General features: G+C 40.5%; 1 protein-coding gene across 1 annotated transcript in view; it reads right to left on the reverse strand.

Annotated features, from left to right (window-relative positions):
- Positions 1-26,833, reverse strand: part of EP300 (EP300 lysine acetyltransferase) — a 59,501-nt gene that overhangs the window by 13,648 nt on the left and 19,020 nt on the right. Inside the window, exons 3-21 of the mRNA XM_014882607.2 lie at positions 22,572-22,748; positions 20,170-20,431; positions 19,301-19,414; positions 18,144-18,380; positions 15,622-15,715; positions 15,161-15,295; positions 14,638-14,755; positions 13,966-14,140; positions 13,503-13,580; positions 12,568-12,677; positions 11,914-12,069; positions 10,400-10,843; positions 9,716-9,904; positions 8,673-8,829; positions 8,022-8,140; positions 6,582-6,821; positions 5,950-6,038; positions 3,457-3,537; positions 1,199-1,255 (exon numbers count right to left, since the gene is read on the reverse strand). Coding sequence (XP_014738093.2) covers positions 1,199-1,255; positions 3,457-3,537; positions 5,950-6,038; positions 6,582-6,821; positions 8,022-8,140; positions 8,673-8,829; positions 9,716-9,904; positions 10,400-10,843; positions 11,914-12,069; positions 12,568-12,677; positions 13,503-13,580; positions 13,966-14,140; positions 14,638-14,755; positions 15,161-15,295; positions 15,622-15,715; positions 18,144-18,380; positions 19,301-19,414; positions 20,170-20,431; positions 22,572-22,748 — 3,032 coding nt within the window. The remainder of the gene's footprint in view (positions 1-1,198; positions 1,256-3,456; positions 3,538-5,949; positions 6,039-6,581; positions 6,822-8,021; positions 8,141-8,672; positions 8,830-9,715; positions 9,905-10,399; positions 10,844-11,913; positions 12,070-12,567; positions 12,678-13,502; positions 13,581-13,965; positions 14,141-14,637; positions 14,756-15,160; positions 15,296-15,621; positions 15,716-18,143; positions 18,381-19,300; positions 19,415-20,169; positions 20,432-22,571; positions 22,749-26,833) is intronic.

Consider the following 26,833-nt stretch of genomic DNA (forward strand, 5'->3'; position numbering starts at 1 on the left):
TTTTCCAAGTGAAGCCCTTTTAAGGATAAAATCTGTAAACTGCTTGTTGCTATAAAGAGTAGAGGAAAACGGATTCACATATGTCAGAAAGGAAGAACCAGGTGAAATATTTGGCTGTTTGTTGCCTCACTATGTTTGAACCCTGGGGTGTATTATAAATATACTGCAGAAAGGTGGGAAGGAAGAACATAGAAGCAAATGTCTAAATCACTTTCAGAAGATTAGCAGAGATTTAAGCACAACTGAGATAAGTCATATGGTTTAGCTCCCAGATGTTGGTGAATATAATTCTCAAAAATACCTAAGGTTGCTTCAGGTATTGGGACAATCTGACTCCTTTTGAATGTGCCTGTCTAAAAGTCGGAGATTTTGAATGAACCGTTGTAATCTATGTGGATCATGTGGAATCCCACTGTAAGCTGGGCTTATATTCTATCTTCCCCTTTAACAAAGGGAAAGAAAAGTTATGAATCAAGCTACTATTCTTTCCTTCCCACAGCCCTTGTAAAACAGAAGAACTGGCTGATCCTTGTGCCTTTACAAGGATGGTGTGGGAGCAATAAATACTCTTTTTGCTCATTCATTTGAGAACTGAGATAATGTTTGCAAAATAGCAGCATAGGTGTATAATGCAGGACAAAGTAAAGCAGCTTCAAAAAATTGCTCAGGAATATCAAGAAAAGTAGCTGAGTCATCATCATCTTAATGTTACTGAATGACTGCAGTTCTGCTTTCAGAGTGGTATATATAGTATGTGGCTAATTCAAAATATAGCAACTTTTTCTTCTACTACAGCTGCCTGTAAAATGCAGCAACTAGAAATGCCAACAGCACTAAGAGCTACTGCCAAATGACTCAAATCAGTTCTGGGACTTGAGCATTTGCCACAACAAAGTTTCAAAGCAGAGCTATCTGCATTCATCCTTCTGTTGAATCCATAGGCAAGACAACAAAATGGAGTCATTTCAGCCCATACATCCAGTGTTACATATTTCTCAAGCACAGCCACAGTGGTTTGGGCTCTCAGCACTGAATGCCAGATCTTCTGATTACTGAGCAAGCAGCCCCTACCAATTAACAGAGCAACATGAAACTGGAAAACATTCAAAGACAAAGCTGATGGTGAATGAATAACATGTATCTTACAAAGTATTTATAATAAAATGAGGATCATTCAAAGAGTGACAGCAATACTTACAGCTCGGGATCCAGTGTATCATTTTTCCTTTTTGAAAACTGTTCTTTGTTTATCGTGCTATGGAGAAAAAGGCAATAAAACTCAGTTTTAACATAAGACAACAAACATTCATGCAATACCACAGCTATCCACAAACCAAAACTTACAAGCAGATTTTTTTAAATACTCACTGGTACTACAAGGAAAGTAATTGTAATTTACACAGTGACAACTGAAGTGTATGCCACTCCACTTTGTCCATGGAAAACATTATTTTTCTCTTGTAGAGAACAACATTGTTCCCTTATTCAGTTTTATTACAGGATAAATATTAAAGCTTGCTGACAATTCAAGTTTTGGATAGATCTGATCAGTATTTAATGGTGAAAAGACTACTTGATATGCCTCTCATATTCTGCAGACAGAGAATTCCAATTATCTTTGATTGCTGAGAAAGGTAGGCTATCTTTTTCAAGATTCCCCTAACCCTCCTCCTACATCAACTTCAAAGGATAAATTTCAGCTTCCAAACCCTGCAACCCCAGCCCAGCCACTACTATACATTATCTTTACCTTCTCTACATCATTTTCAAGGTCTAAAATGCCATAATTTTGATAGTGAGGTCCCAAGAATCTTTTAAATGACCTGGTTCAGAACATACAAGAATACTCAAATCTGTGAGAATTTACCCCAAAGAGTGTTCTGCATAACATGTGAAGATCAGTATATCCCTCTCTGAGAAGCAATGACAGACTCATTCCAAATTCCATGAGATGAATTAACCTTCCTATCTCCTCTTATTTCAGTGTTTACTATGAAGAGTACCACCTGCAGAATACTTGAAACTCCTTATAAAATAAATGAAGTTAAATATATCAATTACCTCAAATTATTCTTATAATATGATGCATGGAACTTAAACAGGATCTACCATGTATATATTCCTATGATGTACTCTATACTGATTTGAGAAGCACTGACTCTACATTGATTAAATTTTGGATCTTTGCTTCTACTAGAATAGCAATTCACCTATCCACAAGTACATGACATGGCCCATTGTACTGACCAGCATACAACATGATTTCTTCCTTTTTTACCTAGAAAGGTAGATCACAGAATCCTAGGGTGGTTTGGGCTGGCAGGGACCTTAAGAGATCATCACCCCCTGCCATTGTCAGGGACACCTTCCACTAGACCAGGTGACCAAGAGTTCCATCCAACCTGTCCTTAAACACTTCAGTTCTGGGACATCCAGAACTTCTTTGTGAGATCTGTTCCAGTGCCTCACCACCCTCTTAGTGAAGAATTTGTATCCAATGTCCATCTACTCTCTTTCACAGTACACTTACATCATCCCAAGCCAAAACAGATACTCCCAGTACTGTTCTGTATGTCTCCATTAGTGCATCCAGGATCTGGTTCTAAATTAAACTTAACTAAGTTTGTCCAATTACCAAGTTCAACAACTCTCCCTCTGGCTTCAGACTTTGCTGAATTCCTCATTTTGTTCTCCCTGCAGGGTTCTTTTACTGCCTTCCCCCAAAGGGATTTCTTGAATAGCTCAAAGAGTAACTGCTTGACACTCATTTGTCCCTCAAGGGCTTCCTTAGTCTCCAAAAATCCTGAGATTTCAAGTTTGTTTGGTTTTTTTTTTTCCCAAAAATTTCAAGATTTTTTGGGGGGAGAGGTATGAGGAAGATACAGCAAAATGAGAGACTGCCCCAAAAGTTTGCCACCAACATGGTAAAATCCATGCACAGCCTTTTATTGTGTCCTCAACAACTGTACAGCATTTCTCAGACAGATGGCATTCCAGTGGTGAAATATTTGTATGGCAAAAGGAGGTTGCCTGCTTCTAATTTGGATGAAAAACAACCTGATGTTGAATACAAGTTTAATAGCATAGCTAGGGTATAAAGAAAATGGTACGTTTGACATTTCAAGCTTTGTCTGTCAAACACTTGCCTTCAGGCATGGTTATTTTTCTGCAGTAGAGTACTTCCACTTTTTTTTTTTTTTCAGGGTAAGAGCCATTTTCTTCTTTCCCTTCTATTGGTACAGCTGCAATTTTAAGCACTAAGTGCTTATTTTTCACTAGTTCAGTCAGTCCAGGTTTTCAAGACAAGCACAAGTTCAGGCTTTTATGAAGGATGTATCATCCACCTGCTACTAGCCTAAAATCCTACTGCTGAACCCCCCCCTTTCCCTACAGAAAGCACTGTAGGCCATAATACAGCTCATGAAAGCACAGGCCAAGCAAACACAAATAACTCACGTTTGAGGTTGTGATGGGTCATCTCCCAGAGAAACGCTCTCCCCTTGGATTTCGTTGAAGCACTTCTCACAGAAATGATACCTGTCAGCAAGAAGGCCATATTTGGGTGAACTGCTCCGTCCACACAACACAGCCCAAGTCAAGCAACGGAGCCACCAATCACAGCAGGCCAAGGAAGGGACAGGAGCAGAGAGCAGGTCATCAACGGCGACAAGGATATTCAATGATGCGGATTTATGGGCCCCACATTGTGTTTGGTTGGTTTGGTTTTTTGGTTTGGATTTTTTTTTTTGCGCAATCAAAGCCAAGTGCAGACAATGACAAGCATGAAGGAGAAATTAAAAAAAATAACACACACGAACAAAGAAATGGGGGTTTGCAGGACAAAAACAAAAACATAGAAGCAAGACAAGACAACACAAAGCAGAAAGCCAAGGCAAAGCACAGATTAGCATTAAATCTCTCAAATGGGTTCACAAGCAGCAAACGATAAAAACAAATTAAACAAGAGTATTCCATTTTAGCATACCCATACCCTCTTCATTTTAATAATCCATGCCACGTACAGCAAAGAATTAAAATGAGACAGGGGAAAGAGCAGAAGGAAGGAGGAACTGCTACTCTGACTTGTACATCAGCACAGCAGTTCTGTTGGGAGGAGGATCTGCAGGAGATCAGTGGAAGAGAGGAAGTCTTCCATCTTAAATATATAAATGCTGAAAGGTCACAAAATTCTCTCCCAGTTGAAAGGAAAAGCTAAATACCAGAAACTTTAGGAACAATGAAATCTGTCCTCAAAATTTTTACAGACTAATAGAACTGTCAAACTCCATGTTGACTAACATTAACTAGACACATAACGCTCTTCATGGATATGATTCTGTCATGGCCCAGTCTGCACACATAACAGTCCAACCATCACTACAGCAAGCATTACAGAGAACAGTTTCATTTGTACTTCAATAAAATAGAGATTCATTCAGGATTCTACCCTAGCCTTCAAAAATGTTCTAAAGCTGTGGCTTCTCCATTATAAGGCATGCTAATTGAGTGCACAAGACAGAAATTAAAAAATTTAAACAAGTTCATTATAAAGCTACACTAATCTATGTTATTAGCAACTGTTAGGCTAAAAAGACAGGTCTCAAACCTCCTTTCTCAGCTTTCATCTGAGATAATGCAGAGAATGGTACTTCTGAAATTATACATTTCAATCTATAGACATATGCATCTGTGTACATTAAATAATCTACAAGTCACATGCAGGCACCTGTTACAATGCAGACATTCCCTTCTAACATTTGAAAACATGTCAAATGTCAGATTTCTGAGCAATAGCCTTGCTTTACCTAGTACTTGCCCACGGACAAACATAAGCAGAAGATACTGACATCACATGCTTTACACTACATACAACTGTAAAACTACAATAGCTGTTGTGGGCTACTATAGGACTAAAGAAGTAGAAGCTTAAAAACCACCATTTACTTTTATAAATCTTTATGAAGCTTTAAAAGGTTAAGCTATAACTTGTATAATCTTTGATTGCTTTCCTCTGACCAGATGCTTAAACTACAATTCTTGGAAAATTTTGGCTTTCAGGTAAAATCCTCCATGTTTTTGTTATTCCGGTTTGTTTTGGGGCAGGTTTTTCTGTTCGAGGTTTTGGAATTAATGGAGAGCAGGAACTAGATAAATCTATGTATCTTGGAGTTAAGCAACTCTCTGCTCTAATGGGTGCATTCTGGTGGCAGGCAAGGGAATACGGGAATGTTAAAGCATGTGTCTGCCTGCTTCTTCCTGCCTCACTTCCCCAGTTGTCAGAGATGACTAGCAAGGAACCTCTTTTCAGAAGTGAAGTTTAAATCCTTTAATAAACCCCAAGTAAAAAAGATACTCAAAGAGCTGTAGAAGGGACAGCATTTTACAGTGCTACTGATAGCTTCTGCAAAGACAATTCCCTTTAGGAAACTTTGTGAGAAAAAGCAAGCACCAATCTGCTGAAGATCTGAATACACAGATCTTCCAGTTAAGATGCGCAATACAGAAATAAGTTTGCTCTTCGGTGTTAACATCACGAGAAAAACAGACTTGACAAAAACAATATGTATTATGACTATTAATACACTTTCTCCATAGTCTATTAAGTGATCTGCATGAAAAATACTGCTGCACAGTAGAAAACAATGGCAACAGACTTGTATATATTGTTTGTAGGTAACTGAAGATTTAATTAACCACAGGATCAAAATGTAGTAAAACAACACATTTCTGTAAACAAAGGAGGGAAGAGCAAAGGCTGTAGTGAACTTTTGCTCAAAGAAATCATTATTAACACACAAGGCAAACTACTCAAAAGCACTTTCAGCAAAAACTTTTATCTTAAAACATAAAGATGTACACATATAAAGAGGGTGTCTACGTAAATGCATGCATGCCTGTAACAGATTGATTGCAGCATGCACAAAACCGCACCAACGGAGTTTTCCTTACCTGTTCTGGTAACTGTAGTAAGTGGCATCTCGAGGAATCGTGCATAGCTGTTTGCCATAGCAACACAAAGTCTGTGGCGAGAATTCCAACTGCAAAGAGGAATGGGTCACCTTAGTATTCACACCTGCTCTCCATGGGAAGCAAGTGTGACCCAGACAGTGAACACTTCCACCTTACTCTCTGCACAGATCTTTCTGTACAGCAAAGTGTATGAAGTGCTAGTCACAAAAGACATTAAGTGGGCTGATATTCTCAAGTTATCTCCACAGACAGAAAGCACATTAAAACAAGGGAAACAGAATTTCAGTATACAGTGAAATACCGAACTTCTTAAGTAATAAAACCACACGTGCTTAATTTGCAATAGCAAAAGCTTGTCCTTATGAAAGTAAGTTTTCTGTTGCTGATTCCCCCCCCCACCACCAAGGACTTACATACAAATAGATTATTTAAGGACTAGACAGAATTAGAAGATCCACAAAATGCTCAAACTCAGATTACTCAGGATTGCTAAATCCTGGTAAACATCAGAAATTTTTGACACACCATAACTGATAACAATTGCAATTGCTGTATTTCTCCCCTTCAATTCAAGGAAGCAAGCAACAGACTAAGGATATTTACTTTCTTACCTTTCTACCACAGCAATAACCAAGGCTCTGCATAACTGGGTCAATTTCTTGCTCAAACACCTCTGCCAGTTTGGAACAGTACTTGTATACCCGGGATGTTTTGCGGTTATACAACCAGGCATTATTGAACATGAGCCAGATGTCATCCACGTACTGCCACGGTTCCTGATACTGTCCTGTGTCCAGCTTTCTCTTGATAGTAGAAAGATCCATGGGATTCTTAACTATGTCAAAATAATCCTGCAAGAAAACACAGCATATCAAAACCCTCCTAGAGAACTATGTTGTGACATGACAGCATGTGTATTCTCAGCGTATAAATTCTTCTCATGAAGAAAAGCAGGTTCCTCCCTGACTTGATTGTCAAACTGCTTGTGACACATAGAATGCAATCTCTCAGTAATACCATATAATTCCGCAGTGCTTTCTTCTCATTATTCCTTTTTTTCCTCAGGTGCTATTGTATTCACAACTAATGAAATCAAGTCACTCTAATTTTAATCAGCAAAACTAGAATCAAAAATAACAGAAAATGCCAATGCTTTTGCAGCCACTGTGATCCCAAGACATACACAGGAACATTAATGTAAAGCAACTGTTTTCAGTAGCCTAGAAAACCTAACAAAAACAAATAACTTTATTCTATGATAAAACTTATGTCTCCTCTAAAGAATGCCTTTTCCCAATCCACCATTGATTACAGTGAAACATCTACAAAAGTCTGCAGAATGACAGTCAATTAAAAACTTGTTAAAAATACTAGCAAGTGTATACATGCTTGTAATAGAGTAGGTCTTGAAATTTTGCAGCATGTGCCTTAAAAACCCCACACCAATAGCAAATAACTCTTTCAGGCAAAAAAATATTGTCTGAAACACCTAAAAAGAACTTCTGCATCTATGCATTTATTTATATTTTGTAAACTTGTGTGGTCAATTCAGAAAGTTTAAAAACACAGATCCCTGAATGGTAATTGTCTTCTCAAGACAATTCTAAATCAAGCAGAGAATTTCACCTAAACAAACCTCTAACTTAAATTGTTTCTTCCTTTCCTATAACAGATAATCATTAATGGACATTAAGTTGGTTTGAGCTGCCTAATTTCCCACATCTTCAGACAAGATTTATACATGAGAAACACCTACAAAACTGAGCAATAAAAGCATTACATGAAGCAACAGCCATAAAAAGGCCATACAGCAGTGGGGTTCTGTTGGTGAATCATTCCAGTGCATGCTGTATCTGCTTATTTAGTAAAAGGAACACAGAACCAAACATTCCTAAGTCAGACCTTGGATGTTCCACTGTCTGAGTTAAACCTCCCCAAACACATCAATACGAAAACGTTTACAAGACAGAGGTAAGCTGTTCTCAAACAGGTACGTGAAAATACAGTAGTTTTGAATTAAAACCAGGAAATTATCTTCCTAAGACACTCACAGGAATTCCTAGTAGCTGGGGATCCACAGGTTGTCGAAATGGAAGAGACTCTGGATCCTGACGGTAAAGTGCCTCCAGTGTTGGCATAAGCGCCTGCCGCAACTCTTCTGGCTTGAAAACTTTGGAAAATAATCAACATTAGAAAGATAGAAACAGCTGGAAGGAAGAAACCTGATAGAAAATGTGATGTGTGGAAAAAGACAGACAATGGGTTTAAGGTACTTAGCATGGCTTGTTTATCCTCTGCAACAGTGAGTTGCGAGGAGGATATTAAAATGATCATCTGAAAAGGCAATCATAAGATGACATTGATGAGTAGAGATGGTTCACATTCCAGACACATCCCCTCTCAGTGGCCCCGAGAAAAAAAAATGTCTAGAGACTCTGTAACTGAGTATTTCAAATCTCCATTGTATTGACAATTTTACTCCGGCTTAGTGTCTAATTCTAAAGGCTTAAAGAACTTGCCCAAAGCCAATTATAAGCACATGTATTATTAGATATTTTTGTCCAAAAGCCACAAAGAACAATCCATATAAGTACCACATAATCCACTAAGTACCAAAAAGGAAAGCCCAGGTTTTTTTTCCCCTGCAGAGATTTCTCTAGGGAGATGCAGTGAATTTAAGTCAAAACAGTCTTTCTGCTTACTTTTTTTCTTAGACTGCCCAGCTGCTGGAGAAGACTGAGTTGCTGGAGTAGTAGGTCTTTCTTCCCCCTCTGGTACTTCAGTCTTCATTTCAGGTTTCTTCTCCTCTTGCTCCATTGGGTCTGGTTTACATTCCTCCACAACTGGTTCTACTTTAGCCTGGAAAGCAGTTTGGAGCCTGTTACTTAAATCTTCTGGGAGGCCACCCATCCACATTTCTGTCCTTTAAACCTGTCATGCTGCCCACCCACTCTTCTATCTCCTTTGTAGTCAAAGCTCGCCTAAAACTTGAGCAAATGTGTTAGAATGCGTCTTTAAACACTGCCTAGTAGCAATGACGAGCTGCTAACGAGTTCTGAGCTGCAAGTAGACACATGGGTACCTCTTCAGGCACTTCTAACAGCCTCTCATACAGCAGAGCTGCCAGGATGATGCGACTGGCAACCACACTCCTGGCTGTCCTTGGTGACAAGCTGTCAAAGCCCAGTAAATCGTGTACATATAGAATCATTTAGTTTGGAAAATACCTTAAAGATTAAGTCCAATATTAATGTGACACTGCCCAGTCCACTATTATGCCACATCCTAAAGTGTCACAGCTACACATCATCTAAAGACTTCCATGAATGACGACTCAACCACTTCCCTGGGCAGTCTGTTCCAATGCTTGATAACCCTCTCAGTGAAGAAACTTTTCCTAATATCCAAACCAAACCTCCCTTGGCACAACCTGAAGCCATTTCCCCTCATCCTAGTATCTGCTATTTTAACAGCTGTAGGACTGACATAAGCACATTCACACACTGGCATTTACCAAAGCAAAGCTTCATAGCAACCACATTATAATGGTCCTTCCTGTGGCCACTGACTTCTACCACAATTTCAAAAACACAGACCCTTCTTTAGGAGTAAGACAGAAGACAACAATCAAAACTACAGCAGCAGCAGGTAGCACCTACAGCTCACTGAATTCTGGAAGGAATGACCAAAAGCATCCAGCAGTACTATGATGGTATTCTACCCAACGTCTGGTCAATAATCTCACCTCAGATTTCTCCTCCATTTGCATCTCTGTTTGTTCTGGTTCCCCTTCTTCTGCTTTAATCTCCATTTTCACTTCCTGCAAGGGTGGCTGCTGCTGTTCTGGAACAGTTTGCTGAGAGTTCACCTCTGTGCTGCTGGTGGATGGAGGGTTGGATACTTGCCCATCAATGCTCACAGCTGGCTGTGAAAGCTGAGGGAACAAAACGCATTACAAACGGGCTTCTAATGAACCTGTTTTTCTTTTCTATGTTTTACCTATGTTACATTTCCACTGAATTTGAAAGCATTCTAGTCCTTCTATTTGCCTTCCCTGAAGAATACAATGTCCCACAACCTCAGCTATTGGAAAATACATATCAGAGGCATGCACTAGAAGGCTTTGTCTACAGAAAATGACATTGTTTCCCCTATTGTATAAGCATTATGCTTATATGTATGTATAGGTAACCAAAAGCCTCATCCATGTTTCACAGGGAATTTCAAAACATATACAAGAATACTGTAAAATACTTCCTCTTTGGAAACAGCAGATGATCTACAGACTTGTCTTGATGGAAAAAGTTTACTCCCCAAATACAAAAAAAAACCCCTATTTTAATACTAAACATGCCTGGAGCACACAACTGAAAATTAAACCTTACACACAAACATTTGCAGGGAAAGGACAATTAAAGCATTTCCTTACAGGTGTTGTGGGGTGCTGAGGTTGCAGCGGTGCTGTTGGTGTGGGAACAGAGGCAGTCGTGCTCTGCTGTGACAAGGGCTGCTGCTGCTGCTCTGCAGAAGGGGTAACTGGAACTGGAGGCTGGACTTGTGGAGGCAGCTGTGTCTGTGGAGGCGTTGGAGTCTGCCTTTGAGGGGGGTGCATAGTTTGGGACTGTGGTCCAGCCGGCATTGCCTGAGGAGCAGGTGTGGGGGCAGTGGTGGCAGCAGCTGCTGCTGCCTGCTGTTGCTGTGATCCCAAGCCTGGGGGCGTGTGGTGAGGTGTTGGGGTTCGGCTAGGTACCGGAGAAGGAGAATTTTGGTGCATGGGAGGCTGTGGCAGAGGTGGGCAGTGAATATGGCTCCCTTGAGAACCTGGAGCCATTGCAGGAGAGTTCACAGGACAGGAAGCGCTGGTCATTTGTGCCTGTGGGAAAACAGGTACACATTTGCAACGACTTGAAATAGAAAAGCAAGAGAAATTACTCTCAAATGTCTGCTTTCCCACAGCGTACTTTAAAACACATGACAAACCATCTCCTTCACTTTTAAAAACTCTTTCAAAAGCAGAAATGGTCTACTTGATTTATTTTGTTCTACACAAACATAAGGCTGTTTTATAATTTATCCATCTCTCTTAGAGAAATTTCAATAGAATCACTTCTACTTGTTGATATACATAAAGAATAGCACACCTACACTCTCAGTTTGCAAAACATTTCTTTCTAAAATTGCAGATTTGTACATCCTGAATATGGGACAATGCACCACAGTGAAGAACTGCATTCAAATACACTTAGTGTTCCCATGCCTCCACCCCCAAGATGAGAAACTGAATTTATCATCACAAATATGTACAGCTGTAATGCTACCATTATAAAATTACAAAAAAAAAAGTCGTATTGGTCAAGATAAAAAACTGTAACTCCACAATAATCTTGCCTGCAAACTAGGAAGAAGCATCAATGAGAAGCAAACTGACGTTCCCTACTTCTTCCTGGCCTGAAAGGTTCTTGCTGAAAAGGGAGAGGGAGAGGACAGAAAGGAAACTGCTAGACTGTAAGTTCAGATCTTCAGTAGTGATAACCCTCCTAATTCCCCAAAGCCAGCAACACATAGGCCTGGATAGACATGCCTTTTTATGACTTATTCTGCCATCTCTTAATTTCTCAGGCTCTGCTGCTTCACTGTTCAGCAAGAGAATCTTAATTACTGCATGCTGAGTCACAATTTCTTCTTTGCTCCACACAAACAAACCTAAAACAATTCCTCTTAAATTGCTTAAATTTAAGTCTGAGAACAAGTCAACAATATTTCACTCTTGCCATTCCCAGTGCTACACCAGGAAAATTAAAAGTCTCAATAAATCAATTTGGTTGACTATAATTCCAAAAGTCTCTCAAGGAAACGAGTTGCTCTCCATTACTACAAACTGAATAATCATAAACAGTATATGACAAAGGTCACTGAAACCACTTCAAGAAATCAGAAACTTACTTGAGATACTGGTGTCTGATTGCCAGGCTGAGTCATAGGCATGCTCGCTGTGTTCATTCCTGGGGAAGAAGCAGGGAACTGATTCTGTTGTAGAAATTGATTCTGACCAGAAGGCTGGCCAACTCCTGGTTGCTGCATACGTGAAGGAAATCCCATCTGGTGGAAAAGAGAGCAACTAATTTCACACAACGCACATACACCTTCATAACATTTTATGAAAAAAACCAAACCCCAAAAACATTTATCTTGTTGCAGAAATTGATGCTTGCCACTTATCTGTAGGATACAATGTGAAAAGCATGCTCATAGCTCCTCTCAAAATACAGAATTTATGATGATTTCTCTTAAAAGATAAGTAAAAGGATATTGATTTCAGATTGGGACCGTGACTTAAGATTCATTTTGGTTCCTTGTTTTAAGTATGCAACAAAAAGCCACTTCAACTTAATTTTTTAGGCTATTCTCACCACAAAGATCTAAAGATATATCAGGCAAATGTTATAGGAGAAGCAAAAGACAGAAATCAAAGGGCCAAGAGAATGAAGAAGTGATGCTTGATTTATTTTCAAATTTCTTTTATTTATTGATTTTAAGGAAACCACAGACAAGAGAAGCAAACCTGCGAACTCAACTCTGGAGGGAAGGCACACTGACCTGGTTCATGGCCCCAGCCTGACTTAGCTGTCCAGGGTGCTGAAGAGGAGGGGTTTGTCGGGGTCCCATCGGTGACAGCTGCATGTTCATCTGGCCAAACTGATTCATTCCTGTGAGTTTGTGCCAAAAAAACACATGTAAACAACGGCCTGAAATCTCCTTTAGGCACCATTCAACATTTGGAGAAGAAATTATGTTTCTTTCTAATTTTGCTTTCCAGCAACCAGCTTTCAATCAAATTTTGCCTTCTATTAACTAGTTACATGGAAGAATTTTAAATACAGTGTTCAAGTTACCTACTCTTTCAGAACACAAACCAGCTTTTCCCTCCTCAAGACATCTGTTTCCACTGTTATTAAAACTCATTAAGTTTGAGATCTCTGTAACATGTGACAAATACTGTTTGTCACACCTGCTGTTGAAGATCAACTTTCCACAGGAAGTTGCATTATCTTAATTACCTATTAGAAATTCACTTATTGAATATCAAACTGCATCTTAACTTCATGTACTTTGCATGTTAGCTATATCACATCTTGAACATGTAAAAAAGGTTCTGCCCTTTTTTTCTGAGCAATAATTCTCACCACATTCCCTCTGCCACCAACATATCCTCACCTGAGCTGCCTGGGCTCACCATGTTTGACTGATCCCCCCCATCCTATGCACACATGATCAGAAATTCCAAAAGCATCAAGGTCTTTATTTAACAAAGCAAGCAGCAAATGTGCAGCTCAAAGTCACAAGATGAAATGCTACTAGAGATATTATTTTATATTTATTATATCGTTATGTAAGAATTATGTAATACAGATAGCTCTTTTCTTGAATGTTAAAACTGCACATGATACAAAGTCTCTGATGCTTCAGTAAGAGCTATCCAAATCCAAGATTCCTTTAAAAATCACAGTAGCAAATTTTCTTCAAATATTCACCTGGCTGTGCCTGCATGCGATTCATCATCTGGTTTGGCACATTGGCACGTATCAGGGTTGGGTCAGGAAGAGGACCATCTGCAAAAAGAGACATTGAAATAAGATAGTGTTACTCAGAACACCACCAGGATTTATCTACCAAACATTTTAGTGAGAATTACACATGTATAAACAAAGTAAATACATACATACAGTAACTAAGCATTATTAAAGAGCCCTCAAAGTGTGAGGTAAACTCAAGAACTTCCTTGAAAATAGAAGTACATCTCATTGAGAGAAATGTCCTCTTAGAGTCAGCTATCAGAAACTGGGGACTAATTCAAAGCATGTTATTAAGGTACAACAACAAACAGTAGCTCACAAACAAGTCGGGTACCTGTGAACAGCTAAATGGTCACCAGGCTACTGAAATGACAGTACAGGATTTCCTGCACCAGGTAATCACTAACCCAAAGATTCTTACTTGCAGACATTCCCGGCTGTGGCTGTCCCATATTGGGTCCTTGATTCATGGGAGCTTGTGGCATGCCTGGAGCATTTGGGATCATATTTTGCTTCTGCAGCCTGGTTCTTCTTTTCTCCTCCAACTCCTTCTGAATCTTGTAGATCTTCTCTGCTAGCAAGTGATAGTACTCTGCCTGTTGGGGAGGAATAAAAACCGAGAAAGGAAATGAGACACACATTAAAAGGCAACTGGTCCCAGGGATTCAAACTTGCAGAGTGGCTTTATACACATTTTGGCTTGGGGTGGGAGGCAGTCTTCCCCTTTGCAGGGACTGTCAGACAGATAAGAGCGGGGAAAGGGGCACTGCTAAGAGCACTGCTCTCAACTATTAGACCAACATCAGATATTTCTCTTCTTGTGTCCAACACTCCTCTGGGACAATCACAGTGAAGAGCATCAACACTGCCTTTAGGGGACTGTGAAACATCTCAGGCACAGCACATCTCAATTCCTGGCACACCCAGGCAGCAGCCTTCAACTGGCTGGTTCCTAGACACCATCCAGCAGCCCCTAAACACTTGTTCCCTCAGCTTGGGAGTCTCATCTGTGTTTTCATTCCTCTTCCTCCCCAATCACTACAGGATCAAGGTAGAAATATGCAGAACTAGACTACAGGGGATGGCATCTCACCCTGCTGTTTGCTGATTCATACATATCCCCTTCCACTTTCCGAGCATACGCCACCAGATTCTCCATACGCCGATCCTTCAGTGCTGCAGGGTCAGGAGTAGGAAATATGGCTTGGACTCTGAGCAGGAAGAAAAAAAAATATTAAAGAAATGCATGTAAATGATTAGAATGTTCCCAGACTAGCATTAACCCCAGTAGTTTGAACCAAAAGCAGCAAGCAAATCCCCTGACAGACTGCATCTACTGCTACTTCTTCCAGGGGCAGAAGATGTTCTAGATGGCTTGAGCCCTTGCAGGTGGCTTGAGTATGGAGTGAGAAACTTCCAGTACAACAGCCCCACACCAGCAGATGCAGCTCCATCTTTCCAGCTTCTGCTTTCCCTTCTCATGCATCCTGACAAAATTCACTCCTAGGCCCTCTAGTTTTGCAAGTCAGGCTTCCTTCTGCAACCCCTCTGCCTCCAATACACTTCTGGGGCAGCACCTCACCTAACAGGAGATTGTTTTGATATTAGCTACTCACAATTTATGAACAAGGTGGTTTCGGAGATCCTGAGTAATGTCTTCATGCCACTGCTTTCGAATTCCAGTATTGGATGGTTGAGCTGTTGGCATGGCTCCCAAACTGGCAACATTGGCGCTTTCACTCATCATGGGGCTTCAAAAACAGAGCAAGAATTGAGTGCAAAAGTCTAGCCCCAGCTTAATCATTGTAGAGTCACAGCCTCTTTTAGGATAATGTTAGGACAAAGTGCTAGCTCAGCCATTCCCTAATCAATGGACAAACTGCAGAAATAGCTGCACACACACCAAACACCACCATGAAAGAGTACATGCTGTTCTACCCAAGGACTTGGAAAACTGCAACAAAAGCTACAAAAACCAAACTGAGAGATAGCCATCAATGGCATTTACTCCACTGTTTATGCAAGAAATGCCACGAGATCAAAACAACATCACTGGGGTACAAAGGATTCAACTTACTTTTGAGAATTCATGGTTGAATGTAACATTGAGTCAGGCAGCAGATTAGGGGGTTGAACCCCTACTCCTCCATTCACTCCCATTGGATTTGCATCTAGAAAACAGAAGAATACAGAAAAAATGAAGAGCCCATTTACCATACAAAATCACTAATTGTTCAGCAATAACAAGGGTTCAGACTTTCAAGTACTTGGACTTTTGTGAAGGGAATTTAATTACCCATTGCTCTCTTTACCCTCCTTCTTTTACAAACTTAGAAAAAGTCTGAGGCACAACAGTGGTGACCCTCAAGTGAAGCATCAACCCCATAATTACTCTGCACATCTTCCTGAACTTATCAGCAAACAAGTGATTTCAATTTGCTGCAAATATGTTCCACAGTCCTTTCCTGTGACTCTGTAATGAAAGATTTCAACCACTTCTGCTTTTTTGTTTAGAAGTAGCTGGTTTGTTTAATTCAGAATCTTAGGATATACATTCACAGAGGTTTCAAAAACTTAAAACATCAGCTACCACCTACCTCAGACAAGGTCCCTTCTCACCCACTCCATACTTAATTATCCTAGAACTAACTCCAATGCTTATAAGAAAGAAAATCTGACAATCCTTTGCAGGAAACACCTCTAATTTATGTATAACAAAATCTGATTTTCTGAGTCATACCACATCTTAATGACCATAAGAATCACCTGTTTCCTTCACACACTGCAGTTACCTCTTTATTAGTAAAGAAAAATGCAGCAGATTTTTGTCTGGAGCTTCCATACAGATCGTTTTGTGAAGCTGAGAGTAGCATGAAAGCCATTAACAAGCTTCACATGTATTTAGGATATTTGAATCCTATAAATCTGTATTTCAAGCAAAATTACACACTGCATACAGGAGAAACTGACTGAAATAAAGTCTATCGAGCCTAATACATACCCCTAATATCACAACCAAGTATTTAACAGATTTTTTATAAATCTGTTCAAAATCTCCCTTCCTTTAGTCTTTGTCTTCTTCCCAAATCAACTTTGTCATCTGAAAGCACACTGGCATGCAAGACAAGAGTCAACCTTTACCTTAAGTCTCAACTGTCAAAACCTACCATTTGTTTGAGCTACTTAGGACTGCATTTTTTCACATAGCAGTCCTCATCAAATCCTGCTGTTTCTCCTAAACTAGCCCTGTTGTCCTGTGGGCCATGAGCTGGTAACTCCTCATCTCAACTCTTCTAATTCCCTCCTTAGCCACTCACTCCTAATAAGGAAGCAACAGTCAGAAGTCTACACTCGCCGTGCTTGTCCTTTCTACATTAAACTGCAGGTCTTCACACTCCAAGAGCTTTTTCAACCCCATTTCATTGGATTTTCTTAGCAATTGTACAAAGAATACCCACTGTTCTGCAAGGAATGCACAGGCAAAACACTGTCTGTAAGTAATGACATACATGTAAAAATAGGAATCATTTGGCTTCAGAAAAAACTCTAAGTCACAATAGAAATCATATTATTTTAATCTAATTGTTTTAATACTAAGCTCTCAGGAGCCTTGCCCTTTCCTCTGTTTTTACATACTGCAAGATAAAGTTTTAGCAAACAACATACCATCTGTGAGGGCCAGTCGTGTCATTAACAAGACTACTCTACCCAGCAGCCTTTTCCTGAGTAACTCAGGAGCAGCATTCCCTTTGCAGAGCAAGGTAGAAGTTGGTTGCAGGCTGGAGTTTGTGTTTCTGCACCGATCTCTTACTCTGCACACAAACTTGTGTTGGGACACATAGGCATGATCACTGCAATCCCATACAAGCTTTTGATAAACCACTGCCATCTCTTTATTCCTCTTTTCCACTAAAAAAGCCACATCTACTTATGCAACTTAAGCAAACAGCTAAGAGTGAGAAAAATTCCTGTGATGTAATCTCAAACTATCAAACTTAGATTTGGTGGTTAAAGGTGACTTCATCTGACACCATTGATAGCCAGATTCCAATTAATTGCACTTCGAATTGAAATTCTTATCTAGTCCTGTGATATTGCTATAAGCCACCTAGACAATTTAGAGCTATGTGAGATCACATGACAGGATCTTTGGAGGATGTCAGTTATTTACTATTTTTCACTTTTTAAACAAACTTTACATATCTGAGATACAAATGTAAAATGCTCTGAGTGACAGGGAAGTATACCTGAATGCTGGCATTCCAATGCCTGCATATCCAATTGAAAACTCCCCAATAGCCTGAAATTCGCATTACAGTACAATTATAAAGCTAACAAAAAAACAAGGCTTGGAAAATTATTATTTTTCCAAAGAAACTAGTTTTTCCAGAGAACTTGTTTTCCAGGAGAATGTACCTGGGCCCTCTAACGCTCCTGTTCCACTGAGTAACTTGCTATTTCAAGTCTAAAATATCACAAAGCCCTACCTTTTGCAAATTAACCAGCAGTATTAAGCGAGTAGGTTGAGAAAATTTGCATTAGATGTAGCATGGGGAAGTTGCCTGTAGTTTGCATTTTAAGGCTAACAGATAAACTTACTCATAGGATTCATAGGGCGCAGACCCTGGGGTGACTGTCCCTGTTGCTGATTCTTCACTTGAGCCTGGGGCTGTGTCTGCATCTGGTTCCCTTGATAGGTCAGTCCGAGGGCTGCGTAGGCTCTCTCGATGGAGCTGGGGTCTATCTGACTGGTAGTGTTGATGCTGGGCGTTGTCTGCTGCCCCACGCCCACAGAGCCGGTATTGGCAAGTCCTACCGCAGCTCCGCCCAGCAGCGCTGCGAGAGACACACGGAGTTAGGGAGGAGAGCAGAGGGCGGCCAGAGAGGCCCACTAGGACAGGGACAGACAAAGAGTGCACTGGCTGCTCAGAACTGAAACATCGCACCCTGGAAGCATGCAAGGAACAGATCTTAAAAACCTATCACGAAACAGAGAGACAAGTTTGGACCCAACCAGACAATCCAACATGTTATCTCCTTTGGGCTGCTCACAGAAAATCCCACTCTTAAGTATTTAGGACACGTCTGCTTGCTTCAAACTGAAAACAGAGGCACACAGTGTCACAGAGGCTAAAGGCAGATGTGTACATACAACTTTCCACCAGCCACTGCAACGCCTTTTTTGCCCTTTTCAGTTTTTTTTTTTTTTTTTTTAGTTTTCTTAAAGAAATAGCTCACATTAGTCATGAGAAGGGCCTACAGTAAGTAGGCTCTCGAAGTAGGGAGGAAAAGAAACCCATACAGGTAACACAATGACAAAAATCTTGCCAAACATTTTGTCAGGGAGACCAAAGGGACACAAAGGAAAAGGGAAAGTGACACCTGATGCAAACAAAGAATGAACCAGAACCAAGTATCAGGGCTGAAATGACACAATGTGCATATGTGTGCACATCTGTCTCCAGAAACATCCAGCTGGAAGAAGCAGTAATGAAAAGCCAATCATTTGGTTGAGAGAGCTATGATTTGGTCACCCTTACCACTCTCTTAATAAAAAAAAATAAAGTTAGAAAGCTTTTATAAACACTAGCAATCAGAGTTAGAAAAATACTCTGAGGTTAAAACAAAAGAAAAAAGCACATTAACATGTTCGCAGGTCTGAGAGCATCACCACTACCACGTGGGTGCAAGAAAGTTTAACTCTCAACATTCATTTTATGGTTTATTTAACACAGAGAACTCCCCAGTAGACTCACATTGCTGATTTCTTTTGTCCCCAGCATTTTTGAGAGGCAAACATACAGGACAATCATGTCTTGTACAATTCTTCCAATGTGAGATGATTTGTCGGGAAGATGCGCAATGTGCCACTGAAAAAGAGAAGGAACAAAAAGCATTTACAAACTGCTGCCAGCATCTCCACATGGTCATCACAAACTGAGTAGAGAGTGGCATTTTCTCTCAGGGCACACATCTATATCAACACATTTGATATAGACGTATTATTTGAAATAGTTCAGCACTAACTAGCCCTGAAAATGCAGCCAAATTTCTTCTAGCACTATTGGCTCAACCTAAGTGTACTCAAAAACCCCATTTGATATAACCAAGCCTATGTCTCCATGGCTTGAAGGATACCTCCCATCTACTCAGGTATCAGGCAGACTGTGCCAAGCAACTGAGATGCCAACAACTGGCACAATTCAGATGAGCCAAGGCTATCAAAAAGGGAGATTACATTTTAGTAGGACAAAGAGGCTACAAGTGCCAGTAGCAGTCAAATTCATGGTCTGGCATTGCTTGAGATTCATCTCTTTAGTTTAAGGGAGACATGTAGACTCCTATTTGCAGATCCCTAGTTTGTGCCTACCTTTAAAAAAAGGCAGAATCCAAAAGATTTTACAGTGAGTTACAAAGTTAGGCACAAGATTTTTACTCATCTCTTTGCTGTATCTTGTCCCCTCTAACTTGCCTAAACTTTACAGAGGCTCAGAAGTCGCTTACAATTCCCTGTCTTAAGCAAACATGACAATTTCTTTAACTTATTTCCCAAGTCACCCACTGATCCATCTCTTTCTCCTCCCTCAAACGTTGACCTCATCTATGTAACCACTCCCCCATTTACCTTGGCAAGATTTGCCAGCCTGACAGTGTGTCATGTGGTTTAAGACATTCTTCATGGTTCGGCAATGCGGGAGGTTGCACTGTCGCACCTCCCCGTTGGCCTGCTCTCGACGCTGACACTTGTGAGCATGTAAGAGGAGAACGAGTTGCTGCTGAATGAGTTTGCGCTTTTCTGGATCTGCTGTCGGTGCTCCAGACCCCATCCCTTGAGAAGCTGCGGGCCCCATCCCAGCTTGCTGCACCTGGGGAGTCTGCTGCTGGCCCTGAAGAAGGTGAAAAAGAAATTCCCAGAAAGAAATATATTTTTGAAAATAATACATTTAGCAAGTAAACAGCAACACAAGAAAAAGTCGAGTAAGAGAAATAGGTACTACTACATTCTCTGATTAAGGAAGCAGCCCACCTATGTGTAGTTCTGGAGGACTCATTAAAAATGTCCCTTAGCAACAGTCCTGGCAATTCTCTTGCCAGCCACAATTTCCTCCCCATATCACTCTATTAGTCCTAGCTCTTGCCTTATCAATGGCCAGCAGACCTTTGCACATGCTCACAGGTTAATTTGCAGTGCTAGACCAACCAGAAAATATTAATAGCATTTAAATCTCAAATCTCCTAATTTTGGAGGCTAAAAAGTCGCATCCACAATTCTTGCATTAACGGAAGAAAGCTCATTTTAGAATGAATAGGGTTTTCCCTTTCAGTATAAGGTATCTCAAGTTGACTGCTCCTAAAAAAGGAGAATGAAAGAAGTTCTGGGAAGTTTTTAACCTTTTTCCATCAGCAAATTTGCACATAGGCATTCAGAAATAAGTGTCTCCTGGTCTCTGCTAGAGATGAAGTACAGTTTAAGGATAATAAACAGCACAGAACTAATGTCAGATATGGCAATATTTAATTTGTCTTCTCTGCTTCTGCTTATTTGTTCAGAACTCTTTGTATTCCTTTCAGATGACATTAGAGGAATACTCAAATAAGAGAGGTTTAGGTACTCTATGGTGCTTGCATTACTTCAGTTCAACAGACTCCAGTTTCTAACTGACTTTTCCCAGAGGTTCTACAGGATGTTTCTGGAGATCTCCAGATGCTTAAACCCCAGCTACCTGTATTTCTAAACCCCAGTTCTCCTGCAGCTCTTGACTACTAGTATAAATCTTTCATTTTAAAAGGCGACTTCACCAATTAGTCAGGCCCTCAGGGTCTGTGCATGTTCCAATATCACCATAACTGTCTTGTCTGCAGCCTGGTGTTCTAAATAACAACTGAGATAGCAACAACTTTAAGTTCCTGTGTTCAGCTAGGTACCGGTTCAAAAGACTTATGTACTCTGCACTGAACACAAACTTGACAGCTGGGGTTCTGAACAAGTTTTGGCTGCTTTTCTATTGATTCATACAACCAACAGGTTTGCTCATCTTCCAGTGTTTCATGCTCAATTTAAAAAAAACATTAAACAAAACTCACAGGATGGAGCTCTTTTTAATTTAAAGGTACTAAAGTTCACTGGAAATGGTTTTTCAGCAACAGTTAGTAAGATCAATAGATGGACCCTCCCAGGGGGTGTGTGGGAGTGAAATTTGAAGCAGGGAGAAACACAAGCTATATTCAGAAATATGAATTTGTTTCCTAAATTTAAAAAAAAAATATAGGAAAAAATAACCCTGTAAGACATGTTGTATGTCATACCCCTAACCAATTTAAGCTTTGAAACTGAGGCATCAGTGTTAAGCTCAAGCCAGGGAATCTAACATTAAGGCATGTGGTGAGGCACTGACATTTTTCAAGCTTGTGTCATCCACTTTTCCCACCATTTTTATTCCCTTTTCTTAAGCCCTGCTGCAATAAGAGTGGAGGTAAAAGGGAAAGGCACCAAGGCTACTACAGTTGCCAGGGAATCACCTCCAACATCAGGACTGTCACGAGTGTTTGTGTAGTTCACAAGAACAAACACACAGCTGGGGTTTCTAAGCCCTATCATAGGTAATACCTGCTTGAGAAGGGACACTTCTCTTTCCCAAAAGCATCAATGAGTACAAGCAGGAAAACAATTCTCCAGACAGAGATACTCTGAGGAGAAGGGGCCCAATACAGCAACAACAAAAGAAAGGATGGGACAGGAGAGCAGAGGTGTCAAAACAGGTTACAAAGCTCATTTCAGTTAAGGAGTTCCATTTCATTTTCCCTGTTAACAGCGTTTGAAGGCCAAAGAATGGAGATGCAGTTCATCAACATACAAAGCCAACTCATATCAGTCTTAGGGGTTGACACTAGTGCATTCTGTGTGGATTCTGAGCACATATGCACACTGAGTATGACAGCTGCAAAAAACTTAGAATGTTGAAAGACCAGAGCATATTGCTCCTCCTTATCACAACGTTTTCTGAATACACCTTTCATTCCACTTACCACGTTAGGCATTCCTGCCCCAGGAACTGGTTTCTTGTCCATGGGAAACTGTGGTAAGCTATTCTGCAGTCCAGCTTTATTCTGCATCTGAGGGCCAAGTCCACTGGCTCCAATCTGCTGCCCAGTATTTTGACTATAGGGCTGGCCATAAGGGCTGGGATTGCTCATCATTCCAATCTAGGAATTAAAATGGTAAGGTGTTCAAGTAAGATAGTTAAAGTCCACAATATAAAAGGCAAATTTATACTTCAGAGAAGCAAGAGTGATCACAGCCACCAGCTGGCTGCAATGCAATACTGATCCACATGCTTCCCCTGATCCTTCAGGTTCACAGATTTACTCATCACACAACATTAACTCCTCACCCAGACAGTTCCTGTAAACACAAAGCCAACTTAACAATCTTAGAGATCTCACTGGACAGAAGTGGCCTGATTATTTCTTCACAAAATATTTGGTTCTACAGATTTCTCATTTTACCCTTCTGAATCACAAATTTGTACCACGGACTACATAATTTTCCTAGACTTGAGTTTCTCCTCCCTGCACTTGTACAGACTCCAAATGCAGACAAATACCATCTTCACTCATATCAGCAGAGTTTATCCCAAAAACATCCTAGCCAACTGCTTGCACTCTCAGTTCCTCTCCAGACAGGCACAACAATGCATGTCTGCATTATCAGTACACAAACATTTTCAATTTAAGACTATACCAGTGATAGGTAACACCTCACAGTCACACCAACTCATTTGCAGTACTAGAGGTCAAAGGAGAAGACAGGTGGAAAGTCAACAAACAAATCTACTGAACCATTCACCCACAGGGGAAATAGATTCATGTTTCATACAAGCTATAGGCATATTCAACAGTGTTAGTACACCAGAATATGCTGTTTGTTGTCTTGGAACGCCCAGAACCTAAAGAACAAGGAGCAATCTTGAGAATAAAGTTGTGTGTCCTCTTGAGGTTTTTTTTCCACTCCTTGCATTCCCATTTATTTTCCACGGGAAATGTGGCCTTCTAAGACCAAAAGAACTAGACATAGAGGACCAGAAAAACTGGAGATTTTTGTTAAGATTACCAAGTTCTCACCATCACTCAGGCAGGATCCTCAAGGAGCCATAACTCAAAAACAAAGGCACAAAAATACTTTAAAAAGCTCTGTTGTTTCAGCTCACATTAGCATTTGACTAGACAATGTCCAGTCTCCTTGATGCTCTTTGGTTCAAAGTATTTTCCTGAACTCAAAGAAGAACATAATTCCTATGGTAGGCTTATTTTTAATCACTTCTACATTTATTCTCAAAGCATCATCCCCTAGCAAAAACACCTTGTTTTTGCTCACCAAGCTTCTTCAACCTGCACTAGAAGTAATCAACATGCTAAGAGATTACCTGCAATTAAGTCACACGTCCCTTTTTCAGGCTGTAACAACCTCCAATCCATTATAATAGCCTTCAGTTTACATTTACAAAATAAGGCAGGATCAAACTCAAGGTACAGGTAAAGGAATACAAAATTCACTAAAGAACCTGCCACTTTAGACATCTGATATGCACAAGTGAATTCGCTTGAGGACAGCCCCCCTCCTCCACACATAAGCAATAACCGTAATCACACAGCAGTAATTCATTAGAGAGCAATGAAAAGAATCTCTACACATGGCATCAAAACAAACTATGTAATGATCAAGCAGAACTAAAAGCCTTCCTTCCCACTGCCATGTCTCGACATGAATACACACCTATGGTAACCAATGAAACAGCTGCTGCCAAAACCAGGACAGGTAAGACCCAAATACTTCCTTCCTCTCCCTCAGAACAACTAATAAGATCTTACATGCAAGTTAAACAGAAGGCAAAGGGAGAACAAAAGCATAAGGAGTCAGCAAACACACTTTCAAAAATATTCCCCATTGTCACTGCTGCCTCAAATTGACAAACAGGTTTTCAAGGCTTAGTGAAGGCCTGACAGTGAGAATTAGTCCCTTAAGAAAACAAGCTATGTTTTCCACTAAGATAGCCTGATCCCTTTGAGGGGATCTCAAAACTCCAGAGAGTTTTGAAAGCAAGGACATCCCCAAAACCATAAATTTCTGAGCAAAGCTTTCAAGTTCATTAACAATCACAGCTCCCAAAGTCAGTTGACATCTGAGTGTACACCAAAGCACAGACTATGCTGGCTATCACTATCACCAGCCTCATTTGACTTCTGTAACTTCTGTTGCTATCAGCCTTAAAAAAACAAAAGAACAAACCAAACAATTCAGAATTAAAGGCTGAAGGCACATTTTCACAACTTGGTGTTACAGGGAGAAATCAAGACACCCAACTCAGACAACTGGAGACTTGACACACTGATAACAAAGGGTTCAGATTAACTGTGCCCTTGTGAGCCAGCTCTGTCCTGACTACAGGTAAGAAACTCAAACCCAGACTTAAAAAGGACATTTCCGCTACGTCACCCAAAACAACTTTGTAATGAAACTCAGATGAGGTTTCACCAAGCCAATCAACATTTATATTTGCAATAAAGCTGAACACAGACTCTGTGTGAAGCTTCTGACTTTTTCAAATTACTCATCAAGTTGATTCAGTATAAGGATGTCTGATGTTTTCTGAAACATCAGCCACTGGCACTGTTAGAGGGGTGCAAGATGAGTCCCCTCTAACAGGGCGCTCTCCATGGCAGAAACACAGGGCTCCCCTCCCCCTCCACCCCACTGAGCCGAGGGATGTGGCAGCAGAACACCTCGTGCCCAGCTCAGCCTAGCTGCTCCTTACAGAGGTAATATCTTCCCATTCCAGGTTACAGGAGAGGCAAAGACCAGAGAAGCTCAGGCCAGGCTGACAAGCAAGCACACCAAACTGACTCAAAGCCAGACATTCAAGCAACACCTAAGACGCTAAAACCAAATTTCTCAAGGTCTCCCTGAACAAATCAGCAGCCATTATTGATCCAGGTGAGACTGACACCTGCCAGATCCTCAGCTGAACCTCACAGCAATGCCCCCTAGTTCTGCCATCACAGACTAACCTAACACCAATCACCTGCATGCAACTCCAGACCGAGTCAAGAGTAGGGTCGTTTGGGAGATTCTCCACCTGGCACAAGGCGGCCTTGTGATCCTGCACAAGAAGCAGGAGCATGCTCATGTTATTTGCTGTGACATATTGAGAAACATGAATAAAAGAAAACATGTAACAGGAAGAAACATATGGCCTTGTGACTACAGAAGGAAGATCAAAATCTTGTACAATTTTATCAGTAGGCAACAACCAAAAAGACTGACATACAGTTCATCAGCACATTACTGTTCATTGAGAGGGGATAGATAAACAACCAAGTGCAGAAGAACCAGCCAAAAAAGATGGTGTTAGTATCACCGAAAGAGAAGTACAAAGCTTCATCTGCAATACAATGCAAAAACATACACGGCTTAATTAGTAGCTACAAATCAGCAAGTACAACCTCTACTTACTCTTCCTGGTCACCCCTTCCTTTCACTGTCCTTCCTACTTCTCTTCATATTCATCCAAAGTTTTTTTTCCTCTCCTCACCTCGCAGCTTCCACTTAATTTCATCACACATGCAAGAACTTGCACACAAGGAAGAACAGATAGAAATCCAATTCACAGTAAAGAAGAACACAAGGAAGATCATAAAAGGATGATAGGTGGCTAACAGAAAGCAAAGGTAATCTCAAATGATTCTACCTTTTACATACACAATAGAAAACAACTTGACTTTCCTGCATCTAAGGGAAGCAGGGGCTGTCAATACCAGAATGGTGAAAGGTGTGTATCTCTCACCATGGATGATATGAGTTCAGAAACATCCTAGTTTACAAGCTGCATCAGACAGGGCTGTTCAGGTACTCCCCCCATCTAAGAGCAGTAACTACAAAAGCAGAGGAAATTCCCCAAGGTTTTGTTCTAATGCCATGAAACACATGCATCTTCAGTTAAGAGGAAGGTCAAGTGACCATCTCTGCTTCCAGTTTTACTGTTAATACCACAGAGTAAAATTGAAAAGGAATACCTACTACAGGTATGCACACAGACATTGCAAATATTCTACTGTTTCTCTGTAAGAACTGCGTCATTAATATTCTAATATTTGAAAGACAGCTAGATATCAGCAGTAGTATTGAACCATGACAAACTTTTAGATTTGCAAAGGTAATATAAGCACGGAGAAGTAAACAAATAGAATTCAGTTTAATAGCATTCTTTCACAGAATCTAGTATTCACAGTAC

Source organism: Sturnus vulgaris, chromosome 5 (genome assembly GCF_052056855.1).
Source record: "Sturnus vulgaris isolate bStuVul1 chromosome 5, bStuVul1.hap1, whole genome shotgun sequence".
Lineage (NCBI taxonomy): Eukaryota > Metazoa > Chordata > Aves > Passeriformes > Sturnidae > Sturnus > Sturnus vulgaris.